Source organism: Denticeps clupeoides, chromosome 7, assembly GCF_900700375.1.
Source record: "Denticeps clupeoides chromosome 7, fDenClu1.1, whole genome shotgun sequence".
Classification (NCBI taxonomy): Eukaryota; Metazoa; Chordata; class Actinopteri; order Clupeiformes; family Denticipitidae; genus Denticeps; species Denticeps clupeoides.
The window spans coordinates 25,093,841-25,117,204 of NC_041713.1; the positions used below are offsets into that span (position 1 = coordinate 25,093,841).

At 41.2% G+C, this 23,364-nt stretch overlaps 1 protein-coding gene across 9 annotated transcripts in view; it reads left to right on the forward strand.

Moving 5' to 3' along the window:
• Window positions 1-123: 123 nt before the first annotated feature.
• Window positions 124-23,364, forward strand: part of tom1l2a (target of myb1 like 2 membrane trafficking protein a) — a 55,133-nt gene continuing 31,892 nt past the window's right edge. For 7 of the 9 annotated variants that reach the window (XM_028986164.1, XM_028986167.1, XM_028986165.1 and 4 more), the window contains exons 1-9: window positions 124-240; window positions 4,815-4,899; window positions 13,562-13,640; window positions 13,814-13,963; window positions 14,069-14,203; window positions 14,289-14,450; window positions 19,359-19,475; window positions 21,907-22,040; window positions 22,122-22,164. In XM_028986164.1, the coding sequence (XP_028841997.1) occupies window positions 189-240; window positions 4,815-4,899; window positions 13,562-13,640; window positions 13,814-13,963; window positions 14,069-14,203; window positions 14,289-14,450; window positions 19,359-19,475; window positions 21,907-22,040; window positions 22,122-22,164 (957 nt within the window). In that variant the 5' untranslated portion in view covers window positions 124-188. Of the gene's footprint in view, window positions 241-4,814; window positions 4,900-7,079; window positions 7,133-7,177; window positions 7,226-13,561; window positions 13,641-13,813; window positions 13,964-14,068; window positions 14,204-14,288; window positions 14,451-19,358; window positions 19,476-21,906; window positions 22,041-22,121; window positions 22,165-23,364 lie in introns of those variants that run through there. The other 2 variants (XM_028986172.1, XM_028986171.1) reach the window with 2 other exon arrangements.

The following is a 23,364-nucleotide window of genomic DNA, read 5'->3' on the forward strand; positions in this document are numbered from 1 at the left end:
GTTAGGGTTAATTGACCCCAAACGACTGCACGCATAACATTAGTTTATACTTTTAATGCGCATATTTTTAATATGTAAAAATCCAGTAATCAGACTTCCTTTGCAGGCTGTGGACAACGTCATGGCGTCATTTCCGTCGACGTAACTCCGGCTGGCGCCGACCCTGCTTGCGCTTTGTTGATATCAAGATGGACTTCTTACTTGGGAACCCGTTCAGCACTCCTGTGGGACAGTGCATAGGTGGGTACATGTAGAACACCCGACGGCTGAGGAAATGTTGAGCACTTCGGCATGTCATGTTAGTGGCGTTTCACTTTGCCATGACCTGGTGCGCATGTCCTGTTTCGCTATTTGGTGCTAACAGATGCTAACGCGTCTTTAACGTAGCTTATAGGAGACGGTCTGAAAGCTCACCGTCTCCAGTCGCCACGTTCGTTTGGTGTGTTTGGTTTTCAGTTTTCTAGTGATGAGTCAAAAGTGCAAGATGTGTTTCAAACTAGCTGACATGACAAGGGATAGTCAGGCCAGTGTGTGCCAGTTGGAAATGACTTTTAATAAGGATTGGGAGCTTCAAGATACAAGGGAATTTTCTCCTGAAATTGACTCTGTAAAATTAACAGTTTTCGACAGATATTCATAGAACTTCGCTGGATTTTCTCTTACTCATTAAACAAAAACCTAGAATTCTGCACTTTCAGAAAGTGATGTATGCCTGTGAACTTACACACCCACGTTGGTTTTTCAATTGCTGCAGCCGATATATTGTGAAAATGCTAAATAGTACAGCGCTTTTGACTGAATACGACGTTTCAAAATAAAACTAACCCTATTTTCTACGGCTTTTTGAAATTGCTTGATGTACATTTGATTTACACAAGTAGCTGAAAGGCACTATATTAATCTATATTAAATCATTCTGTCTTTCCATTTGAAACCTTTATTTTGAGATGTCACATACCATCAAAAGCGCAGCGAGTGTCTTAAATAGGAAGAGCGACTGAAATTTTTCTCATTTTCACAATTTATTGGATGCAGCGATTTAAAAACCATCATGTTTGTGTAGGTTTTTGGTCCTTGTCATCTTATGCTTATGCCTATGCCTAACAAGCTCTCATCTCAGACATAAAGTGTGAAGGACTGTTTAATATAGGCTAGAAAGATGAATTATACATGTTGTATGGTTTAGTGGTTCATGATATTAATGCCTTATTGGGGAGCAGTTTGTTTTCTGAGTTCAAAGAACAAAATCTACCTAAATCTAATCAAATGCCTTGTTTACTTCCTGTGTGTTATGTGATGCACTGAATTATTCTCTAATTTCAAGTTACTGAGGCACTCAGTTCAGTGATTTTAAATCTCGATCAACATTTACTTTTTTGATTCTATTGGTGCTATTAATGTAAATGAGAAATGTAATGATTGCGGTAATTAGTTTCCACTGCCAGCTGGAAGCTGCTTTGGTGGTAGAGAGTTGAATCTTCTCCTCACAAAGAAGTGGGCAGGTGTCAGTGGTTGTCATTAGGGAAATTGCTGACAAAGTCTTCACTTCAAGGTGTCCTCCAGCTGTGTCACGACTGTGCTCAGTTCTTTAAATCTGAGGGAAGCTCCTTCTAGAGTCTCATACAGGCTTGTGGTGATCAGATGAGACCTTCCAGAAACCACCCCACCATGCTCAACCATATGCTGTGAATCATCAGCTCCACAAGCCTCTGCAGATACCACAATCACAGTTGAATATTATTGAACTTTTATATATTATATAAATATTATTGATCATTTATTTATAACTTTATCCAGGCAGGTAATGGTTGCTTTCACCTTAATATTGTGTATTCTAGAGGTGTGACTGGTCTCACGATTTCGATTATGGTTATCAATGCCTCAATATCGATGAGAAAAAAATGTATGGTCATTGTGATGCAATCACATGATGTTTTCAAAATCAAGAGTGGATGGTTTGATTTGCTACAATGAGCAGAAAATGGGTCTGTGTTTAGTCTGCGCACCACTAACACCACAATTGCCAGGATAATATGGAATCAGATTTCTGCCAACATTTTGAAACAAGACTACCCTAATATCAAACAAAAGAGGAATTTAGTTTTTACTGTTTCACTAATCGATCATATCACAATAAGGTTACTTGGTGATTTTTCTGGTGGTGGTATAAAAATTCTTGTTAAAAAGTAGTGCTGGTAGTGACCGTGGCAGCCTGATTTGAGTACAGTGCCGCTCCAGATAGGAGTTTCACGCTGCATGGTGCAGCACCCGCTGATCTTTCTCTGATTTTCCAGAGATCTACAACACTACATTATCATCTTACCAGGAATTTAGAAAAACATGCTTACATGCTTACTTTGTTGCGTGCTTATTTGTTGCATCTAAAATGCAACAAATTAAGGCATCCATAGAGTGTACAGTTCTCAATCTGTACACAGTCAAAATCAGTTGAATTAAAATTTCTGTAAAGTTAGTGATCAGTGAGGACCAAACTGTCTGAAGCCTTTAGAGCCGCAAAGCGGGCACATGGGCAGAAAATTCACAGGATGTGGCGGGGCATCCCGGCCGTCACAAACTACAGGACTAAAACCTCTGCCTGTGACAGTGACCCCTACCAGATGTGCTGAATGACTTTTATGCATGATTCAACAAACAGAACGACGTGACCGCGAGGAAATCCAACCCTTCTTCCAGTGATCAGGTGTTGTGTCTAACCATGGTGGACATGAGGCAACACCTCCCTCTGGTACTGGATCTTGGACTTCCTGACTGAGAGACCTCAGTCTGTCCGGATCGGGGACAGCATCTCCAGGAGCACCACACTGAGCACTGGAGCTCCTCAGGGCTGTGTGCTCCGTCCAATGCTGTTCACCCTGCATGCACAGCTCCAACCACATCATCACGTTTGCCGATGACATGACCGCGGTGGGTCTCATCAGTAAGAACTATGAGTCAGCGTACAGAGGAGGTGCAACGATTGACAGACTGGTTTAAGGTCAACAATCTGTTTCTGAATGTGGACAAAAGGAGATTGTTGAATTCAGAAGACAACGGATGGACTGCTCTCCACTGAACATCAATGGTTGTTGTGTGGAGATTGTCAAGAACACAAAATTCCTCAGTGTTCATCTAGAGGAGAACGTCTCCTCCTACAGGAGCCCTCACTGCCAGACTCTGCAACAGCTTCATCCCACAGGCCATCAGACACCTGAACACAGAGGGCCTCACCCCTCTGGACTGACACACACACACACACACACACACACACACACACACTACCTCTGTTATATTGTAATATCTATCTGTAATATCATCAATTAATGCATCGTTCCATTTTACACAGCAATATATGCACTTTCATTTTGCACATTTATTATTCATTTCATCTGTGTCTCATTGTTGCCTAAATGTTTTTTTTTTTTATTTAATGTTATTCTTACACTGCCTTTGTTCCTTGTTTGCACTTTATGTTACCCAGTTTGTATGTATGTACCGCACAAGCACTTTGTCAGTATGTAACTTTGTCTAATAGTTCAAATGTTGCATGTAGCACCATGTTCCGAAGAAATGTTATTTTGTTTATAGTAGGGTTGAAACGATTCGAATAACTCGAATGATTCAATTACAAAAAATGTTCGAGGAAAATTCTTTTTGATAGTTATTTAAAAACGCGAAAGAATGATTTATCCGATTAATCGATGGAAAAAAACCAACAGAATACTAGATTCCAAAACTATTTGATAGTTGCAGCCCTACATTTAAAAACGCGAAAGAATGATTTATCCGATTAATCGATGGAAAAAAACCAACAGAATACTAGATTCCAAAACTATTTGATAGTTGCAGCCCTACATCACAGAGTCGCTATCAATATACGTGACACTCTAAGAACTTACGAGAGACTCGGGATGTCTGTCTGTGTGTCTCCATGCAGTCATGTAAATGCACACAAAAAAATTATTTCTGCCCCAAAATTACCCAAGATGATCACAGATTGGTCTTGATTTTATCGCTATCAAGATTATATAATCACCCAGCCATACCCTTAACAGAGGGTAACAGAGTAATCTCCTCACAGTAAATTCACATTACAGTCTTTCCATTAAACACTACTATTGGATTGGTTCTCAGGATCTGCTTATATCCAAACACCAGGTATTGGTATCAAAGTTCATTTTTTTGCTTTGGACAACATACTATTTTTACCCTGCCTTCATATAGAACTTTAAACAAATTAGACTAGCAAAAACTGCAAGACAAAGTGCTTTTTCTTTGTTCAACATCATGTTTTCTGTAGGTTATTTTCCTCTTGCCTGGCAGCTCCAACCTTAGTATCTCTCCTCTGTATGTGTCCAAACTAGGGATATAAAGATTTATCAACATGAAACTTTTTCAGTCATCTCATTTACACACATGTATTTTGCCCTTCTGACCTTCATTCCTTTCCTCTCTAAATATCTCCACCTCTTCAGGGTCAGTGTAGAAATTTATACCAAACATAAAAAAAATTCTAGACACTAACCTTGTAACTACAGATTTGCCAAGGTGCCACTGAGTTGCCAATGAGCAAAGCACCGTCCCCACACACTGCTCCCCGGCCGCCTGTCATGGCTGCCCACTGCACTGCTGATTGGTTAAAAGCAGAGGACACATTAGGTTGTCTGTATGTTTGCTGTGCTGCAGTGTCTGAGATAAATGTTTTGAGTGGATATGTATGAGTGCAGTGTGACATTTGTGAGTTCTGCAGTTGGAGTGATGTTTAGGGTGGAAGTGTCATTGTATTTTACCTACCGTGTGCTCTGTTCTATTTACAGAAAAAGCCACAGATGGGTCACTGCAGTCTGAAGACTGGACTCTCAACATGGAGATCTGTGACATCATTAATGAGACAGAAGAAGGGTGAGGCAGTTGGAGGGCAATCATTTTTGTATACAGTAAATCCTGCCTACTCTCTTTGCAGCCGCACCCAGACTCTTCATACAAGCAGTAAAAAGGTTGACTATGATAAAGATGAGCTTGTGTGCAAAACATGCATGTACCGTGTTTTAAACATTTGGTAACTGATGGTTATTGTCTTGATTTTGGAAAACGTGTTTGTGTGTGTTTATATATATTTTACAACCCTCAAAATGTGAGTCAATGAACATCAGTGAAACCAACAATTAAATTGAGAATAATGCATTTTCCTGGGGGAAACGTTTTATAAGCTGCCCTGTTTAAAGTACATTTCCCACATAAAGCTGCCAGTGCCTCGAGACATAGTTAAAGCGACACTGCCAAATGTTTTGATAACCTTGTAACAATTCATTGAGTAAAGGAGGAGAACAAAATTAAACAAACAAAAAGAACATGAAAGATGATGACCAATGATGATCATATGGGATCAAGACAGGAAGAAGAAGAGGACTATGGACAGAGCCATGAGCTGAAAAAGATGGGGACCATAGAGAACAGAAAGAAATAGATGATGAACAAGGAGCTCTAATTTTTCCCTGGCACTAGGTGCAGGACAAGGAAAGTTTTTATTGTGTGCAATGCGCATCTTTGGGAATGCATCGTTGGAAGGAAGAGATTTATGTAAATGAGCTTGTGAGGGGGAGCACAAAGTGCTAGTCATTTGAAAATGTCTTCACGTCTTTTCTCAGATTGTGCAGCACGCAAAGCCTGTCTATGAATCTGCTGCTACAACGTGTGCTTCACTATGGCACCAAAAAAGTGAAGCATTAAAGTGAAGCTAATCATGTTAATAATGTTAAACTCTAATGTATAAAAGATTATATGAATAACACTACTAAATTAAGTCCTTCTATGCCCATTGCTTAAAGATGTGGCATAGTAAACAGGTCTTTATAATTAATTAATAAATAGATAGATAAATAACCGTAAAAAAGGGTGACATTCCATCTCCTATCAGTGCATATCGGTTAAATACTTCTCTGTAAAATATAGTGGAAAACATTATTGTTAGAAGGTAGAGGTGTGAACTTTCACTGGTCTCACAATTCGATTTTATTACGATTATCAATATCGATGAATCACAATTTGGGCTGCAACTAACGATTATTTTAATCTGTAGATTATTTATTTTTTGATGTGATTAATCGTAGAATCTGATAAATTAAAGAAAAGCATTAATTTCCAAACTTTCATAAAAAAAAAAAAAGAAAAGAACAATACAAATCAGAAAATGTAACAGGTTTTGTGACACACACACACACACTTACTCTCTCACTCCCTTTGTTCAGACACTGCATTGCAATGCAAAAATATGAGCTTGTTCACGTGCCAACGCTCACTCTTTTCTTTGAAACTATGTTGCCTGCTGCTCAGATGGTGTTGATGTGGCAGGGATGCAGAGGTAAGAAGTTAAGTGTATCATTGTAAAACACTGCAGCACAGCACACGGTGAACACAACCTGTGTCCTCTGTTTAACCATCACCCTTGATGAGCAATGGGAAGCCATGAAAAGTGTCCGGGGAGCAGTGTGTGGGAATGGTGCTTTGCTCATTAGAACCTCAATGGCACCTTGGTGGTTCGGGAGTTTCCTTATCTGCAAGGCCACCACTGGCCCACTTGGCTATGCTTGACGCCTGGACTCTGGAGTGATCCTATTTTAACCTATAAAGCTCTAAATGGTCTCGCTCCATCTTACCTGAGTGACCTCTTAGTTATTTATGACCCACCATGGCGATCAACAGGTGCGGGGTCACTATTCGTACCCAAAGTACTGAAGGTCACAGCTGGGAGCACATCCTACTCATATAGAACTCCGCAGTTGTGGAACGGCTTGCCGGTCAGTATTCGGGACTCAGGCACAGTCTCAGTGTTTAAATCTAAACTGAAAATACATCTGTTTTCTCTTGCCTTCTGTTAAAGTCTCAGACACAGTGTCAATTCACTCGTACAAAGACACCGTCTGCTGCTGCTTCTGTTTGTTTTCTGAGACACAGAATCAAGTGCACAGACTACCCACAGACCCCAGTGAAGAGGCCAGCAGATAAATCCTGGTTCCTGGCAACTGCTAAACGACGACTTACCATGAAACAAACCAGAGGGTCCCACCACCGTTACAACTAAAGCTTCAGTAGCATCATAATGGACTACTCTTGGGACTTCAACACCTCTACAACTGTAGGACTTTTTCTTTTATTGGATAAATCATCACAAACCCTGCAATGACACCATTTGCAGGCTCACTCCACCTTTGTATCACTCCTTCCCAAGGTTTGTTCCTTTTTGGGCTACAAGAAATAAATGTTTTAGCATGTACAAAAAAAACACACATAACGAGTGGTTGTGTTGAGCTCATGCACAGACCAGGCATTTGCTTAACAGCTGCCTTTTTTGCATAAAATCACACGTTAAAATGCTGGTGAATTATGGCCCATGTCTCCCGTATGGTACAGGAATAGTCATGGGAGTAGTCATCTGTTGTCCAGTCATGAGCTCAAAAGGTGAGACCCCGGTGGATCGGGGAGGAGTAGTCCTTATGACAATCAGTCCTTGTGATTGGCTGCAACTTTTTTTTTTTTTAGTATGCTAGTAACTGTTCGGTTGGTTCTCTCCTGCTTCCCTGAAGATTTGGGGTGGTAGCTATTGTTTAATTGGCTCTTGATTCCTAATAGTCTCCAGGCTTCTTGCAACATTTTTGCCATGAAGTCAGTCCCCCAGTTTGAGTCAACAGGCATGGGGAGACCGAATCTGGAGGACACATGGTTTGGGCTGTGTCATTTGGGGCAGGCAAACACTCTTCCCATTTGGTGAAGGTGCAGGTGACTGTAAGAAAGTATATGTTTCCTCGTGCAAACTTGTTTACTGGTCAGACCCAGATTTGTAGATTTGGCCATGGGATGTTGTTCCCCTGTGCTGCAATAGTGCATGTGGCTTGGGTTCACTAGTTGGAACTGGCAGCAGGTTAGGCACCCTTTTGTGTAGTCCACAACATTTTGGTGCACATTGAGCCAGTATGCTGTTTCCTTGAGGGCATTGTATGTGGCTTTGGCTCCACAGTGTCCAGCGCATGGGGCATCATGTGCATGTGTAAGCATTACCCACCTGTTGGCTGACAGGAACAACGAGCAGTGACTATTTGTGATATTTGGAGACATAAACTAGGAGCTTGAGTGATGAGTGTGCCGCAAAGAGGCATTTCAAGGGAGCCTGAGCTTGGAGATTGGCTTCAGAAATAGCAGCACCAACGGGGTCAGCAAGGTCGGCAACGAGTTTAGAAATTTATTGGTCTGCATCTTGCAGGGTAGTAATATCCGAATCCAGTAGTTGTGGGGTCAACTGTATGGGCGTGGGTAAGGGGCTCCACAGCCAGTTACCGCTGTCTGCAGGTTATCACAGCAATGACCTGGGACCTGGAATTTCCAAGGTATGTCATGCAAAGCTGCTAATTTAGCCAGTGCATCGGTCTGGTCATTGTAGTGCTTGTCTGGGCCTTGTATCTTTATAGTGGCCTCTCACCTTTTTCCTGTAGACGTGGATGTCATTGTGTGTGACCTGAGCATCAATGGCTTGGATGACATCTGCGTATTTGACAGGTTTGTGGTTAGATGTTTTAAAGCCACTGTTTTTCCATGAGGCAATGTGTGAAAGGAAGCTGAGCTGCGTGTAGTTCGAGTCTGCAGATAAGTAGTTGTTTGACCCATTTATCTTGGTCTTATTCCTGGTACAGACCCGCACTTAAGCATTGGTTGGAGAATTCAGCTTTCAAGTCGAATTCCTTGTCAGGTCAAGTATATGCAAGACGTGGTGCTGTACTGAGGAGTCGTTTAAGTTCTCCCACAGCTGTATCATGCATCTCAGTCCATTTCAATTGAGTGTCCTTCTTGAGGAGTTAAGTTAATGTTTTAGTTATGACCAAAAAGTTCTCAATGAACTGTCTGTAGTATTTGCAATCTTCAATGAAACTGCAGAGTTCGGACACATCAAAGGGTTTGTATGTGCTGGTTCTATGCCATTTGGCTCAGTGAGGAGACAGAGGAGGTATAGGATCAGTTGAAGTGCCATCTGGTTGTGCTTTTCGTTGGCAGCCTACATGAGGGAGTAATACCGACCCCCCTTTTCTACTGTTGTCCTCATTAGTTTTCTGTTGCAGATACATTGGCAGTAGTTTCAACAGCTTCTCTTCGTGGAGACTGGTGGCTGTATCTTTCTTAACTTTGTCCTTCGGTCATTAAGAGAAGTATCTGGGAAGTTGTTCTCTGTGTTGTAAGGCAACAGTGGAGGAACAGTGTTTTGAAGTTGAAGTCCTTCTCCATGTTGGGCTCAATTTTTTGCATTATTGTCGGAGCCGCTGTTAGTAGGCTTGAGGGCTCTTCTGTCGTTCTTGACACACAAGGGATGCAGTGACTCTAAATCAGAAATTTCTTCTATCGGGAATTCTTTTAGGAGGTGGTCATCCACCTTTACGTATTCAGGTTGCTGATCCAAGAACCGTCGGACTTCCAGGCTGGAGGATATCCTGATGAGGTAGATCAGGTCTTGAGCGGTAGCTCCAGGCATTCTCTTTAGGTCAAAGTGGAGGTTTTGGAGGAAAGCATGAATGTCGTGCCCTCCTGTGGGGCTAGGAGTAAAGTTCTGGATGTTGCGAGTGACTTTGTCAAGGTGTCTGCTGGCAATTCTCAACAAATGAGATGGCATCCAGGTTGGTTGCAGAGTGCAGGTAATGTTGATGGGGACCCAGGAAGTCCACTTCTGAGGGCATTTTGGCCTGTGCTTCAGTTGGGAGTTGACTGGGGTGGAAGCATTCCTGGTCCGACTGGTGTCGGAAAAATCTCTTTTCAATTCCAGCAGTTTTCTTATTTCCTGTTCCTTGGCCAAGAGTTCTTGTTGGGGCAGTGATTGCCTAGCGGTTAAGGAAGTGGCGTCAGAAGGTTGTCATGGCTGCCCACTGATCACCAAGGCTGATGGGTAAAAACAGAGGACACATTTCGTTTTGTGCATTGTGTGCTGTGTAACAATGTATCACAAAGACAATCACTTCACTTTCACTGCTTAATTTGCCTCTTGCTTTTCTTGGAGATCTCTCAGCTTGCTTTGAGTCTTTTTTTCTTTGGTTCTTTGAGGTCTGGCCTCTTCAAGTTAATCTTCCATAACTTGCATGCGTTGGGTTTTTATAAGCAATGTACCTCTGGCTCTGTCCAGGAATTCCTCTTCTTGAGGGGGACTGTAGCTTTTTTTGGTTGTCTGTTCACATTTATCATAAAAGGTTTGTAGATCGCTAAGAGCTTGAGTTAGCATTTCCACATCCTGGTTCGCTCCGGCATGTACTGCCTGTTGCTTCAATTCCTCTAACAGGTTGTGTGTTTTGGCCAATTGTTGTGCTCATTGGCTTAATAGCTCCTTTTGGCATTTGTTTTATTCACAAAGAGTGCTGGTCTGCTGCTTGGACTGACTCAGATCATGTTCACTGAGCTTCAGTTGGGCCACAAGGTTGTGAAATATTTGAAGCTGTAGCTCTTTTGTGGATCTTTGCCCATGAGCCCTACAAGATCATCCAATTCTCCAGGTCCTCCCAGTGGGTGGAGGTGTTGTGGCTGTGAGCCAGTCTTGAGGCTAGAGGGGAAGTCTTGTGGAGTGAAGCACGTTTTCTGAGAGAGCAAGCACACTGCTTTTTTTGTGTCTGTTTGGCTTTAGGTTTCTTTTATAAGTGTAGGTGTAGGTATGTGTGGGTGAGTAGGTATGGGGGTAAGGAGCTCAAAGCGTCAGCTGTGAGGTCACATCAACAGTCCCCCGGGGTAGGTTTCCAAAAGTGATTAATCACAACTGCCATGCAACCTCAGTTGCAGAGGATCAATGAAAGAACTCAATTGGAACCTGTAAGGGTACCACTTCCAAATCTCCAACCGCATTTGTGGAGGGTAAACTGATATGCACAATTCCCAGGCACCACCGAAGGGTGACACGTCACAACTGCCACGCAACCTTGGTTGTGGAGGGTCAGTTGGACTGCACATGGAGGTGTGTGACCTGCTGAGTCAGATATACTAGGTTTAAGTAGCACTCCGTAACAACACGCCTGATGAACATGTGTTTGCAGATTCAATTAAAAACTCACATAAGATTCTGTAATACTACTGTTAGGTACCCTACACTGGGTGGTAGTAGGCTAGGCTACTAGGTTGGTAGTAGCCTAGTGGGTAACACACTCGCCTATGAACCAGAAGACCCCGGTTCAAATCCCACTTCCACATTGTGTCCCTGAGAAAGACACTTAACCCTAAGTTGCTCCAGGGGGACTGTCCCTGTCACTACTGATTGTAAGTCGCTCTGGATAAGGGTGTTTGATAAATGCTGTAAATGTAAATGTAACACTTTCACAATCACATCCCATCTACAAGGGGGCACCAGCTTGCTTCCAGGCTTTTAGATCTGCAAGCTGGACCATAAAAGAAGCTGGAGGAGAAGCTAGACAGGCTGGCTGGTTTATTGTGAAACCTTGGTTGTGGATCTTCCCCAGTTTAGCATCTGGATGTTTTCTTATGTAAACTGGTGGAGTTAAGGAGAACACAGGACACTCCAGCCCCAGATTTTAACCAGGTTTTGCGCTGAGGAGTGTTGTCCCTTTGGTCCAACATCCATTTAGATTTCGCACACATTCAGGTTAGGGTTTCAGGTTGGGTTTTAGCTGACATCCTAACACTACCTTAAATAATGTGTGCTGACCAACTTAAGTGCTTGAGATGATTAAAAGTAGCACTATATGTACTGAGAGGGGAGGTACAAACATGAAGCAGTCAATTAAGCCTAATTGCTAAAACAAAATGACTAATGTGGGAACAGGCATGGGCCTATGCATTGTTTCTAGTTTCTTTGCTGTAGTATTGCTAAATGAATAATAAACAACAAACAAGAAAAAGCAATAATAATGGCAAAATTATTATTATTCTTTCAATTACTTTTTGTTTGGTTACCTGTAGTGAGCTTTGTTAAGCTATATGGTTAGCAGCTGCTAAAGCTCATTAGTATGGTACATCAATAGCTTATGTTAGCAGGACAGTGAGCCTTATCAGGCTGTTTGACAGTGAAAACCTCAGGGATTCTTACTATTTAGCTGCCATTGGCTCTTTGTTAAATGCTTTTAAAGCTAATTCACGTAATTGGATTCTGTCATCAAACATTAAGATCGTTCGCTTAATAATCCACCAGTAACTGTGGTGTGGTCTTTCACTCCTCTTCCAGAGAGGGGGGGGGATGTGACTCCTGAGAGTTGTTAAAAAAAATTGTGGATGTACATTCGACCATCTTGATTTTGACCTGTGGTTCTGGGGTGCATAAGGTCTGCTATCTCCAGTGTCATAAACCAAGGAATGTGAAACAGGATGATTTGGCTTGAGATAGTGCTGCACGATTAATCTAATCGCAATCGTAATCGCGATGTCAGTCTGTGCGATTACATGAACGCAAAAAGATGCGATTTAAATGATTAGTACATGGATTGGATCGGATATGTTGCCGATCCATTCTCATTCTCTCAAAGTTGGCGAGCTGACTGAAGTCTCACATCTCACGTCTCCCATGTGACGTGTTTGGTCACATGACTTTCGATTCGGAGACATATGGGTAGACGCCGCATGACGAGCTGCATCATGCGTCAACGTCGCCGCCATATTGCGAGAGGCTCTGCAGTGGCGTGAAGCATATACATGTCTATGGAGAGAAGTGCAAAAAATGCCTCACTCTTGTGCTGCTTGGGGCTGTACAAACCGCTGTACGCTCCAAACCAGATCCCGGGGGATTTCATAGGTAAAGCGGGACAATTGTTTTGAATATATTTGGCCATTATAAAATCCCATTTTATAAGTCTTAACCTTAGCTAAGCTAGGCTAAGCTAGCGAGGCTATGCATTCCTGTGTTCAACGTTTTGGCTAGACGTAGGCATTAACTATTTAGACTGTTCTTAGCTGTTTAGTTAACTTTTTTCAAACTTTGAAGGTTTCCTAAAGAAATTCACCTCAGTTTACAAATCTTAACCTTAGCCATGCTTGCAAAGATATGCATCCCTGTGTTCAAGTCAGCCTCCAAACAACGTTTTGGTTAAACGTAAGAACTATAATATGGGATTTTATAATGGCCAAATATAATCAAAACAGTTGTTTAGCCTTACCAGGGTTTGTCGTTCGACAGTAATGTAAAGAGTTTTTTGTGATTATTTAATTTTTTTTGTGATTATTTTATATTTGTAGAATATTGTATTTTGAAAGCACTGGGCATTTCAGGTTGTTATAAGTAATTTGTATGTTTCACTTTGAAATTAAACATTTCACTATTAGTTTGCGACTTTTCATTGATATACAAGCAAGTGTCCTTTATCATATCGCAATCGCATATTGCAATATTGATCTCAATAATCGCAATATGTCTTTTTCCCCAAATCGTGCAGCCCTAGCTTGAGATGATAGTGCATCCTAATGCTGAATCAAGATGTGCATATAATGGCATCCAACCTGTGTATGTTCCCTGCACCCATATTGATGAATACCCCATTTATGGAGTGGAATATTATGCATGGGTGATGAAGGTGAGTTTGATCAAGATATGTTGATTCGACAGGCCCAAAGATGCCATCAGAGCTGTGAAGAAGAAGCTGAATGGAAACAGGAACTTTCGGGAGGTGATGCTGGCTCTGACGGTAATTTCAGGCCTGTTTCAAAGCATTAGACCCACAAAGAGAACATTAATCTGGTCTATGGTCAATAGCAGAATTATTTCTGTATTGATTGCAGAAATACATTTATAGAAAAACACTCAGTTGCACGTTCTTTCAGTAGGCCAGTGCAGACTCTTAGTATTTCCCATGCCCAGGTCCTAGAGACTTGCATCAAAAACTGTGGCCACCGCTTCCATGTCTTAGTGGCAAACCGTGATTTCATTGATGGTGTTCTGGTAAAAATCCTCTCCCCAAAAACCAACCCACCAACTATAGTTCAGGACAAAGTGTTGGCCCTCATTCAGGTGAGTATCAGCTGGCTTTTTGTCTTTCTCTGAATTCTGAACAGACAAGACTTAATTGAACAACATAATTTTTTACTTGTCTATTTACTTGGCCTCTGCTTTAAGGCCTGGGCAGATGCTTTTAGGAGCAGTCCTGACCTGACAGGGGTTGTTCAAATTTATGAGGAACTCAAGAGAAAAGGTGTGGAGTTTCCCATGGCTGACCTGGATGCCCTGTCCCCTATACACACGCCACAACGGGTAAAACACACAGACATGCTCTCTTGTCAGCTGGTTTTCTGACTTTTTTTTTTTATTGCTCAATCTCTATTTTTTTTATTTTCAGGGAGTGCCAGAGGTGGACCCAGCAGTGTTGAAGTATAAAGCCCCATCCCAGCAGAGCAACTCTGCATATCAGAGCCTACCAAAACCTGCTTGCACCACTTCCAATCCTAATATTGCCAAATCTGCTCAGATACAGGGCTCTATAAATGCCAACCATGAACAGGTACCCCTATTCAACAACTGAAATATCATGTTGTATTCTAAAAATGGAAGGGAAATTATTGTCATTTTGTACACAATCAAGTTACAACAGAGAATAAGACTTTTGGCAATAGAAGCAACATTTCTTACTAAGCCAGCCAATAATATTCTAAGTATATACACCAGCAGGTGTCTTAACCCTGCTCAGTTGTTATAATCTAGTTTTCGTTTACAAAATCTACATTAAACAGTAAAAAAAAAACAGAATTATTATATTTGTTATACTTATGCCAAACATAAGTACGACACTCAAAATTGAGCTCAGATTTTCACTAGTCATTCTTGAGATGCTTCTACAACTTGACTGTTGTCCACCTGTGGTAAATTCAGTTGATTGGACATGATATGGAAAGGTACCACTTGTTTATATGAGGAACCAAACAATGAAGTCCAAGGAATTGTAGACCTTTGAGACTGAATTGTCATTGTACACATCTGGGCAAGGACACAAACATTTTTTGGCTGTATTGAAGGTCCTAAAAAGCACTGTGGTCTTTATTGTTCAGAAACAGAAATTTTGGAACCATACACTCTGTACCATTGACCAAACTGAGCAAGAGGGAAAGAAAGGCCTTTATCACTACACCTGAGCTTTACTGTTTCCTTGTGAAGATTGGCAAATCATCAAGAAGATCAACCATAGCTAATGCAATCGTTGAGTGGCTCAACAGAAGTTAGGGCTACACAATTAAGCCCAAAATGATTATCCTGATTATTTTTATCAATATTGTAATATTTCATTATTTTAGGTATAACACATTTTTATTGCACTTTCTATTTTAAACAAACAGTATGTGAACAAGGCTTGAGCCTTGAACAAGCGAATTGAATTATGAACTTCTCTGTTTATTTGAAGAGTGGCATATTCATCTGGGTATGTATCTCTCTGATCAATCTCTAATATGAGTCTTTTGGCTGCTGCAAGCTCGTCTGGGGTGTGAAGCCCACCATAACGATGCCAGCCTTTGCACAAATGCTGTGGTGTGTTTGTGGTGTCTGACTTGTGTAAGAGATCCTGATGTATCAAGAAGGAAACCGCTCTCTGCAGGGACTTCCATGAGGAAAAATGTTAGAACCTCTGAGGTGAAAGTATCTTAATTTCAAAGTGGGTAGCAAGATCAGTTACTTGTGGCCTTACATCCATATCCTTTTTGGAATCTAATAGCTCAAAGTGCTCACACCTCTCCAGTTTTGCGGGCTTGTATAGAAGGTCCTTTAATCCAAGTTGTGATGCTTCCACAGATCTGGTGGCTAGATCAGATGGGTTATGCCCAGAAGGAATGTAAAGCCACTGGTCAGTTGACGTCATCTGCCGTATACCATGCAGGCGATTATGCACATACAAAAACAAACGCTTTGAGTCATTAGAAATGAGGACCACCTTGCTGTCACAGTAGAATTTAACAGCATCTGGTTTGTGGTTCAGCTAAGATCTAAGCCGGGGAGTCGAAGGCTTTCATCATAGCAAAACTGTTTGATACAATTTTGTGCAGTTTCAAGGTACAAGCAGGTACAAACATTCTTGATTCTCTCAGATGGGTGGTGCCTGTTCCCAAACAGCTTTGCCATGAAGGAAGAAAACTGCTGATTCATCTCAGCGTTTTTGCTTAATGTGTGTGTTAGAGAGCGGAGTCGGGACAGAGCTTGATCCTTGTTTTTAGGAAGTGCAGGGCAAGGAGACTTGAATGGCTAAGGAGCTACCCTGTTATTTTCTTCGTCCTGATTGACTTCTTTTTCCATGGTATTCAGGAACAATTTATCCTCGAAAGACATTGCACTCTCGTTGTCATCGTCAGTTCTTTGAAATATTGTCAACCCTACCTTTTCCTCAGCTGGCTTTGGCCTTGACCTGTAAGCAGAATGGCCATACTTCTGCTCCCTGCCGCACCTCACTTTATCTTTCTCACTGTTGCTGTTATGACGAGTGATGTGTGAAGGATGTCCATTCTGGAGAATGTGAGATCTCAAGGCATTGACTGTTGTCTAGACACACTTCACTTATTATATCCCCAGCCTAAGTCCAGCTGCTGATGATGATGTGACTTGCTTCTAGTTCTTCAGCTTCTAACTTAGCAGATGATTGAGGCATTGGCTGAGAGGGGTTTGGAAGCATTGCAGAGCAGTGTCCTTCACTGTGACATTGACTGCATTTCAGCATTGTCTGGCAATCATTGGCGAGGTGATTTGGGGAGCAGCATCTAAAGCAGCATTTATGTTCTTTTAGAATGTTCTTTCGTTCCAACAGCATTTTTGCCCTGAATAACCTGCACAATTATTTATTTATTTATTTATTTTGTGCACGGGCAGTACCAAGCTGGGTCAGCATCTCTGAGGTTCCCTGCGACTGTGTCGATAGATGCAAACACATCTGTCTTGTGTAGAGATACAGCATGCCTGAAGGCGCTTTGCTTGAATGGAGCTTTCTCGCCTTTGTGGAATGAACGCCCGTTGCTCAACAGGCTGAAACTTGTGTTGTTGCGGGCCTTAGCTACCCTCTAGTCCCCCAGGGTAAACCCCAACAAACAGAGTCTTGGGGCTTACAAAAAGCCAACCCCAGCCCTCTGCCTCTCACCCAGAGAAACTCCAGCAAAGGAGAATGTACAACCTCTCTCAAGGACTTGGGTTCCAGAGCCAATGCTATGTTTCAAGGTGAGTCCGACTATATCTATATCTGCCACCCGATCCACATTGCACCGGACCTTTCAGGCTCATCCTGTGGGTGGTGGGTTTACTGTTTGATGAGCCCATGTATCTGGTTCGGGCTGGGCCCGACCGAGCTCCATGAGTGAAAGCTTGGCCACCAGGCGCTTGCTCACGGGCCCCAACCACAGGCCTGGCTCTAGGGTGGGACCCCGGTAACCCTCCGGGCTGGGTACACTGGCTCTTTGTTCTTCCTTCCATGAAAGGTCTTCTGAACCATTCTTTGTCTCACCCTTCACCTAAGACCAATTTGTCATGGGAGACTACCAGGGGCACCAAGTGCCCCAGACAACATAGTTCCTTCACCACGATAAGATGAAGGTTCAAGGAGAAGCCCATACCATTCCACTGAATATATCTTTATATTTAATAAATGAAAACAACAAAAGCACAGTCAAAAGAAAAAAATCCTCTGCACTCACATATGGTATCTGAAACTAAATAGTTCACATAATTTTTTTTTTTTTCTGCTACTCTCTTACTCAACAATAAGCCAATAGGCCATTTTGTCCCTTACATTTAAAAAAAATTATGCATATCATTTGCTTATGAAGAAACATGTAAAATCAGAAAGATTCACAGCCCATTCATCATCATCCAGAACCTCTTAATCTGTGGAATTTGTGAAGGGCTTCTTTCCGATTTGGTGCCCTGTGCATTATGATTTTAAATAGTCATTATGATTTTAAATATCACAAAATCATCTTGGAATGCTGGAGGGACTGCACAATAAAATATGAACAAGTGTAGCGGTTCTTCTGCGTTGTGTGTTTTTTTAATTTTTTTTATTTTACTCCTCGAACAGCAAATGACGAGATGACACCAAGAGATTGCTTAATGATCTGTATTTTTCTGCACAAAAAGCAAAGTCGCATCAGAACATCGCGTCACAACGTCGTGTCTCCTTCCTGCGCCCCTCTCTTACAGCCCATGCCATGTGTTTAAGAGAACGGAACCGGGTCCTCGACCCACTAACCCAAGGGCACGGCTGCAACCATACAATTTTTGAGGGGTGATCAGACTTTTATAACTTTTAATAATAACCACAAATTAAACAAACAGAAAATACAGAAACATATTTGATCTAACCAGAAACACTAACACACTTAGATATTCCATAATTAAATAAACACACAGATTGTCACTAAATCCCTTACCCCCACCAGAATACATGTAACCAAAGTCTATAGAAGATAAGAAAATAAGACACAAAGCACACATTGTGTCTTTTTAGTATTTTTATTCTGATTCAATGTTGTTAGGAAGCCAGTTGACTGCACAGGTGTGGTTTTCGAAAGCAAGTATTCATATTGGGCTAGTTTTTTTTTTATATAAAGCAAGCATAAAACGTATTTTATGTTACAAATTTTACTAAAAGCTACTAAATAGTATTGGTGAATGTTTGATTCATCAAGTTTCACATTGGGAAAACGTTTATAAAAAAATCCATATTTCCTGGGAGGCTAGTAATTTTGGGCTCAACTGCACATTCCAATTTTATGCAGTATTTTTTTTCTGTACTATAAACATCAGTTGTATCAGGAATCCAAGGTCTGCGAATGCAGTGGTGCAGTGCACAGTATGCACTGAATGGAGGAATTTTCCAATAACAAGATATTCCTTATAAGCAATCACAAAAGACGGTGGAACAGTCTTGTAAGCACCTCTGTTATTGGAAACACTGGACAATCATCCAACTGTTTATATGTGAGATTTTGTATAAACTATCAAACTGGATTTTTAAAGCAGACAAATGTAAGCTACACTGCAAGTTTGTGCCCATACTTCGCAGAAAAGTAAACAGTACACTGTTCTTTATAATGTAAAACTTTATGATTAAAGAGCATATGTAATGTAAGAGTTTCATCAAAATACAGCTGCACTCAGCACCTTTCCAAACCTGAAAAGTTAATGTCCACACACTGAAACCAGTTACATTAGTTTGAACTATGTCACTGTATACTGTAGACGACATTGAGCATCTTTATTCTAAAGCCAGAATTTTATTTACTTATTTATTTTTAAAAACTCGCTCACTCTCCATAACTGCTTAGTCCTAATCAGTGTTGCACCAGCCCACCACAGGACATTACTTTAAACTGTATGGTGAATTAAACAAAGATTAATCAAAATGTATTTTTGTGCTTTCTCACTCCCTTTATCCATGCAGATCGCCAGGCTGCACAGTGAACTGGACATTGTTCGGGGCAATGCCAAAGTGATTTCAGAGATGTTGACTGAGATGGTTCCAGGCCAGGAAGATGTATCAGACCTTGAACTACTTCAGGTTTGCCCCTCACTCTTTTCCTTTTATTTTTGTCTTTGTCTGTATTTTTCCTTTTATCTTACCACCGGCTATCTGAGGGATCCCACTGCAGCTTCAGCAATGATCAGATTTACTGAATTCCAGACATGCATTTGGTTGGCATGTGTGTACAAAGGTCTTGGGTCCAAATATGTTAAACATTGTTTAAATGCATTCTATTGGTGTCATTCTATGCAATAAAAGGCTTTGGTTTAGAGGAAATTTCATGAGATATATATTGCAATATTATTTTTAGGCTATATAGCCCAGCCTGAGGTGTGGCTCTGCTTCCCATAGTTCCTTCAACCAATGTGCCTTCTTGTTGGATTAACTGGTGTCTTTCTTTCACTTGGGCCTTGCTGTAGAGATTCCTTGAAGAACTTCCAAACACTACTTGCCCTGACACCACTGCTCCTACAAAGTTGCTGTGTCGCCGCTGTGACTCAGCCAAGACTCACATGCCTCACATGTTTTCTACTTCCTACCAGTTCTAACATCAATGCCTGCTGAAGCAAGCTTTGTCACTTGAGTCACTGTGCTGCAGCACTACCCTGGTACTGGTGATCATAATCTCATTAAACAGACTGCTGAAAGGAAGTCGCAGCATGCTGCTTAGGTTTTAAGTTTGTCCATGGTTGTGAGCTAGCTCCTCAGCTCCCAGACCTGCAGTGTCCTTAAAGCATCTTGTCAGTGCTTTTAATAAGCTTTTCTGTGACTAGTGGAATTTGGTTTACTTCCCCTGAAAAAAAGCAAAACTGTCAATTTCCCCTTCCTCCAAACCAGTGTCTGTGATTTAGCAGGTTTGAATTCCATGCATGCCCAGTTTTAATAATTAATTGTGATACTTTAATATATTTACTTCTTTTATTTAACATTTACTAATATATATTGATATTAATGACCTTTTCTCTATTTGACAGTATAATGCTTTCATTATTATGCAATGTATTGTGCAAATGTTATTTTTCTCTGATTTTCCTAAATAGTCAATGCAAATGACAGTCAGCATAAGTTTCATGTCATCAACCATTAGAGTTGAATTGAAATGTTACATGGTTAGCAGTGGCATAACTGCAAGCCTCTGGACAGTACAGTTTGACGTTTGTGGGAATCCAGAAGCACCAGCAGCTTCAAGTACCTCTTTGCTGCTTTGTACTGGCATTTTAGCAGCTTTTTTCTTAATCTGATATATTCATCTGGCAGAAACCTTCCTCATTGTGCCTTTAACTGCACAAACCCATGTGTGCTCTAGATAAACCACAAATCTCTTTACAGTATGATTGTCACTGTTTTTGTTAAAGTTTTTGTGAAATATCTAAGGTTTTCATATCTTGTGCATTGTTAATTTTTTTTTTTTTTTTAATGCCCTGGACAAGTTAGCACTGTATTTAAAACACTCCAATTAGATGTTACCTGGCGTGAAAGAGGCATGGCACAATAGAGGTTAAAAGAATGAACATTTTCTAATTTAAGAAAAGTGAAGTGATTGTCACATGTGATACACAGCAGCACAGCACACTGTGCACACAGTGAAATTTGTTCTCTGCATTTATCCCATCACCCTGAGTGAGCAGTGAGCAGCCATGGCAGGTGCCCGGGCAGCAGTGTGTGGGGACTGTGCTTTGCTCAGTGGCACCTTAGTGGCACCTTGGCAGATGGGGATTCAAACCGGCAACCTTCTGATTATGGGGCCGCTTCCTTAACCGCTAGGCCACCACTGCCCCAGTGGCTTAGGAGCTACAAGCAAGAGTTTAGATTTATCGTTATTTAACATGAAAAGATTAGACGACATCAAGGTTTTGATATTAACCAGACAATTTGAGGAGGTAGAGGATTGGAGGGCTTGGTGCTGAGAAGAATTGGGGACTGAGCATTATCAGTATATCAATGAAAATTTAGTCCATCCTGGTTAATCATTTGTACAAGTGGAAGCATATAGAAAGTAGAGCACAGCACAGAACCCTGAGGTACACCCTGGTTGACTGGAACAGGTTGGGAGTCTTAGGAGCTAATGTAATGTGTTCTATTGGTTAGATATGACTTAATATGACTATGGCTTTGAACTCAAAAACCTGGAGACCAAGATGCTAACTTGAACATCCTAATCCTTATGGTTCGAATCCTGATCCACCAAGGTGCCACTGAGCAAAGCACTGTCCCCACATACTGCTCCCCGGGCACCTGTCATGGCTGCCCACTGCTCACTCAATGTGATGGGTTAAATGCAGAGGACAAATTTCACTGTGTGCGCCGTGTGCTGCTGTGTATCACTTCACTTTCACTTCACTAATCAATGCTCCTTTACATAGAGTAATCAGCAGACTAGATTTTCTTTGTGTGACATTTTTTGTTGATCTAATGGAACGTGTTATCTTGGTTAATGGAGCTTTGTTACTAATATTTCTTTCTGCAGGAGCTGAACAAGACATGCAGAGCCATGCAGAAAAGGATAGTAGAGCTGATATCATGCATCTCCAATGAGGAGGTGACTGAGGAGCTGCTACATGTCAATGACGACCTGAACAACATTTTCCTCAGATATGAGAGGTACACTATCACACATAGCCATAATAGATGTGAATACACCCAAGTACACAAACCTACACACTTTTTCTCTCTCTCTTTCAGGTATGAAAGGTATCGGTTAGGTCGCAATGCACAGAATAATGGGGTGAGTACTTGCATTACTCACATTACAATAGATAAGAGCTAAACACACTTTCTTGCCATGGATGTCAGGGGGTCACATTTTGTCATTTTAGCTGTGGCCCTATGAAATCCGGAATTTTTGCTAAATTATTTTTTTTTCCTTTTTAATTATTCTGAATTCCATGTTTTCCATTATAAACATATTTATTCACCTAACTATGTGATTATTTTTTATTTGGTGGGGAAAAAATTACCTCCAATTTGACAAATCACATTTAATAACTGTTCAAGTGGGATGGAGGGATGAAACTGATGTATGAAAAATTGAGGTTAAAGTTAAAAGTTGTTGAATTGGTTAAATTTGTGGCTGAATAAAATGAATATGTGTGATGGCAGTAACGCGTGCTTATTAATGGTTACTGACGATTAATGGCAGAATATTTCACAATGGCATAAATAATTTCACAATGCTTAATTTTCTTTTTTTGAACAACTGTAAAATCAATGGAAGCTATTGGGTGGATAGAGGGATTAAATAAATGTGTAGGATTATCTAATTTTTCTAGTGCACTCGAGAAGATAACATGGCTCAATATAAATTTAGTGAATAACTATTAAAATAATGAGAGTGAATGATAGAAGTTGAATTGGTTAAACTTGATGAATAGGTGACTGTTTTTTAAAACAGGGCCAGTGGTGGCCTAGTGGTTAAGGAAGCGGCCCCGTAATCAGAAGGTTGCTGGTTCTAATCCCGATCTGCCAAGGTACCACTGAGGTGCCACTGAGCAAAGCACCGTCCCCACACACTGCTCCCCGGGCGCCTGTCATGGCTGCCCACTGCTCAATCAGGGTGATGGGTTAAATGCAGAGGACAAATTTCACTGTGTGCACTGTGTGCTGTGCTGCTGTGTATCACGTGTGACAATCACTTCACTTTCAAAAGCCTGTGGATGAATAGTTAAATACATAGACAAATAGACAAGTGCAGGAGGGTTGAAGGGGACTGTGGTGAAAACTTTAATGGCTAAGGATGGTGGATTTTTGAAGACTGAAAGAATTTAACTGCCTGAATGCACATATAGTGCACAATTGTACAGAAACTGACTAATCACAATATTTTGGCTTAAACAACAAATGGCTGCAATGAGCTCTACCTTTTTTAAAACAAGTTTTATCCTTTACTGCCCCCCAAAGATGTGTGTTTTTTTTTTTTTGTTGTTTT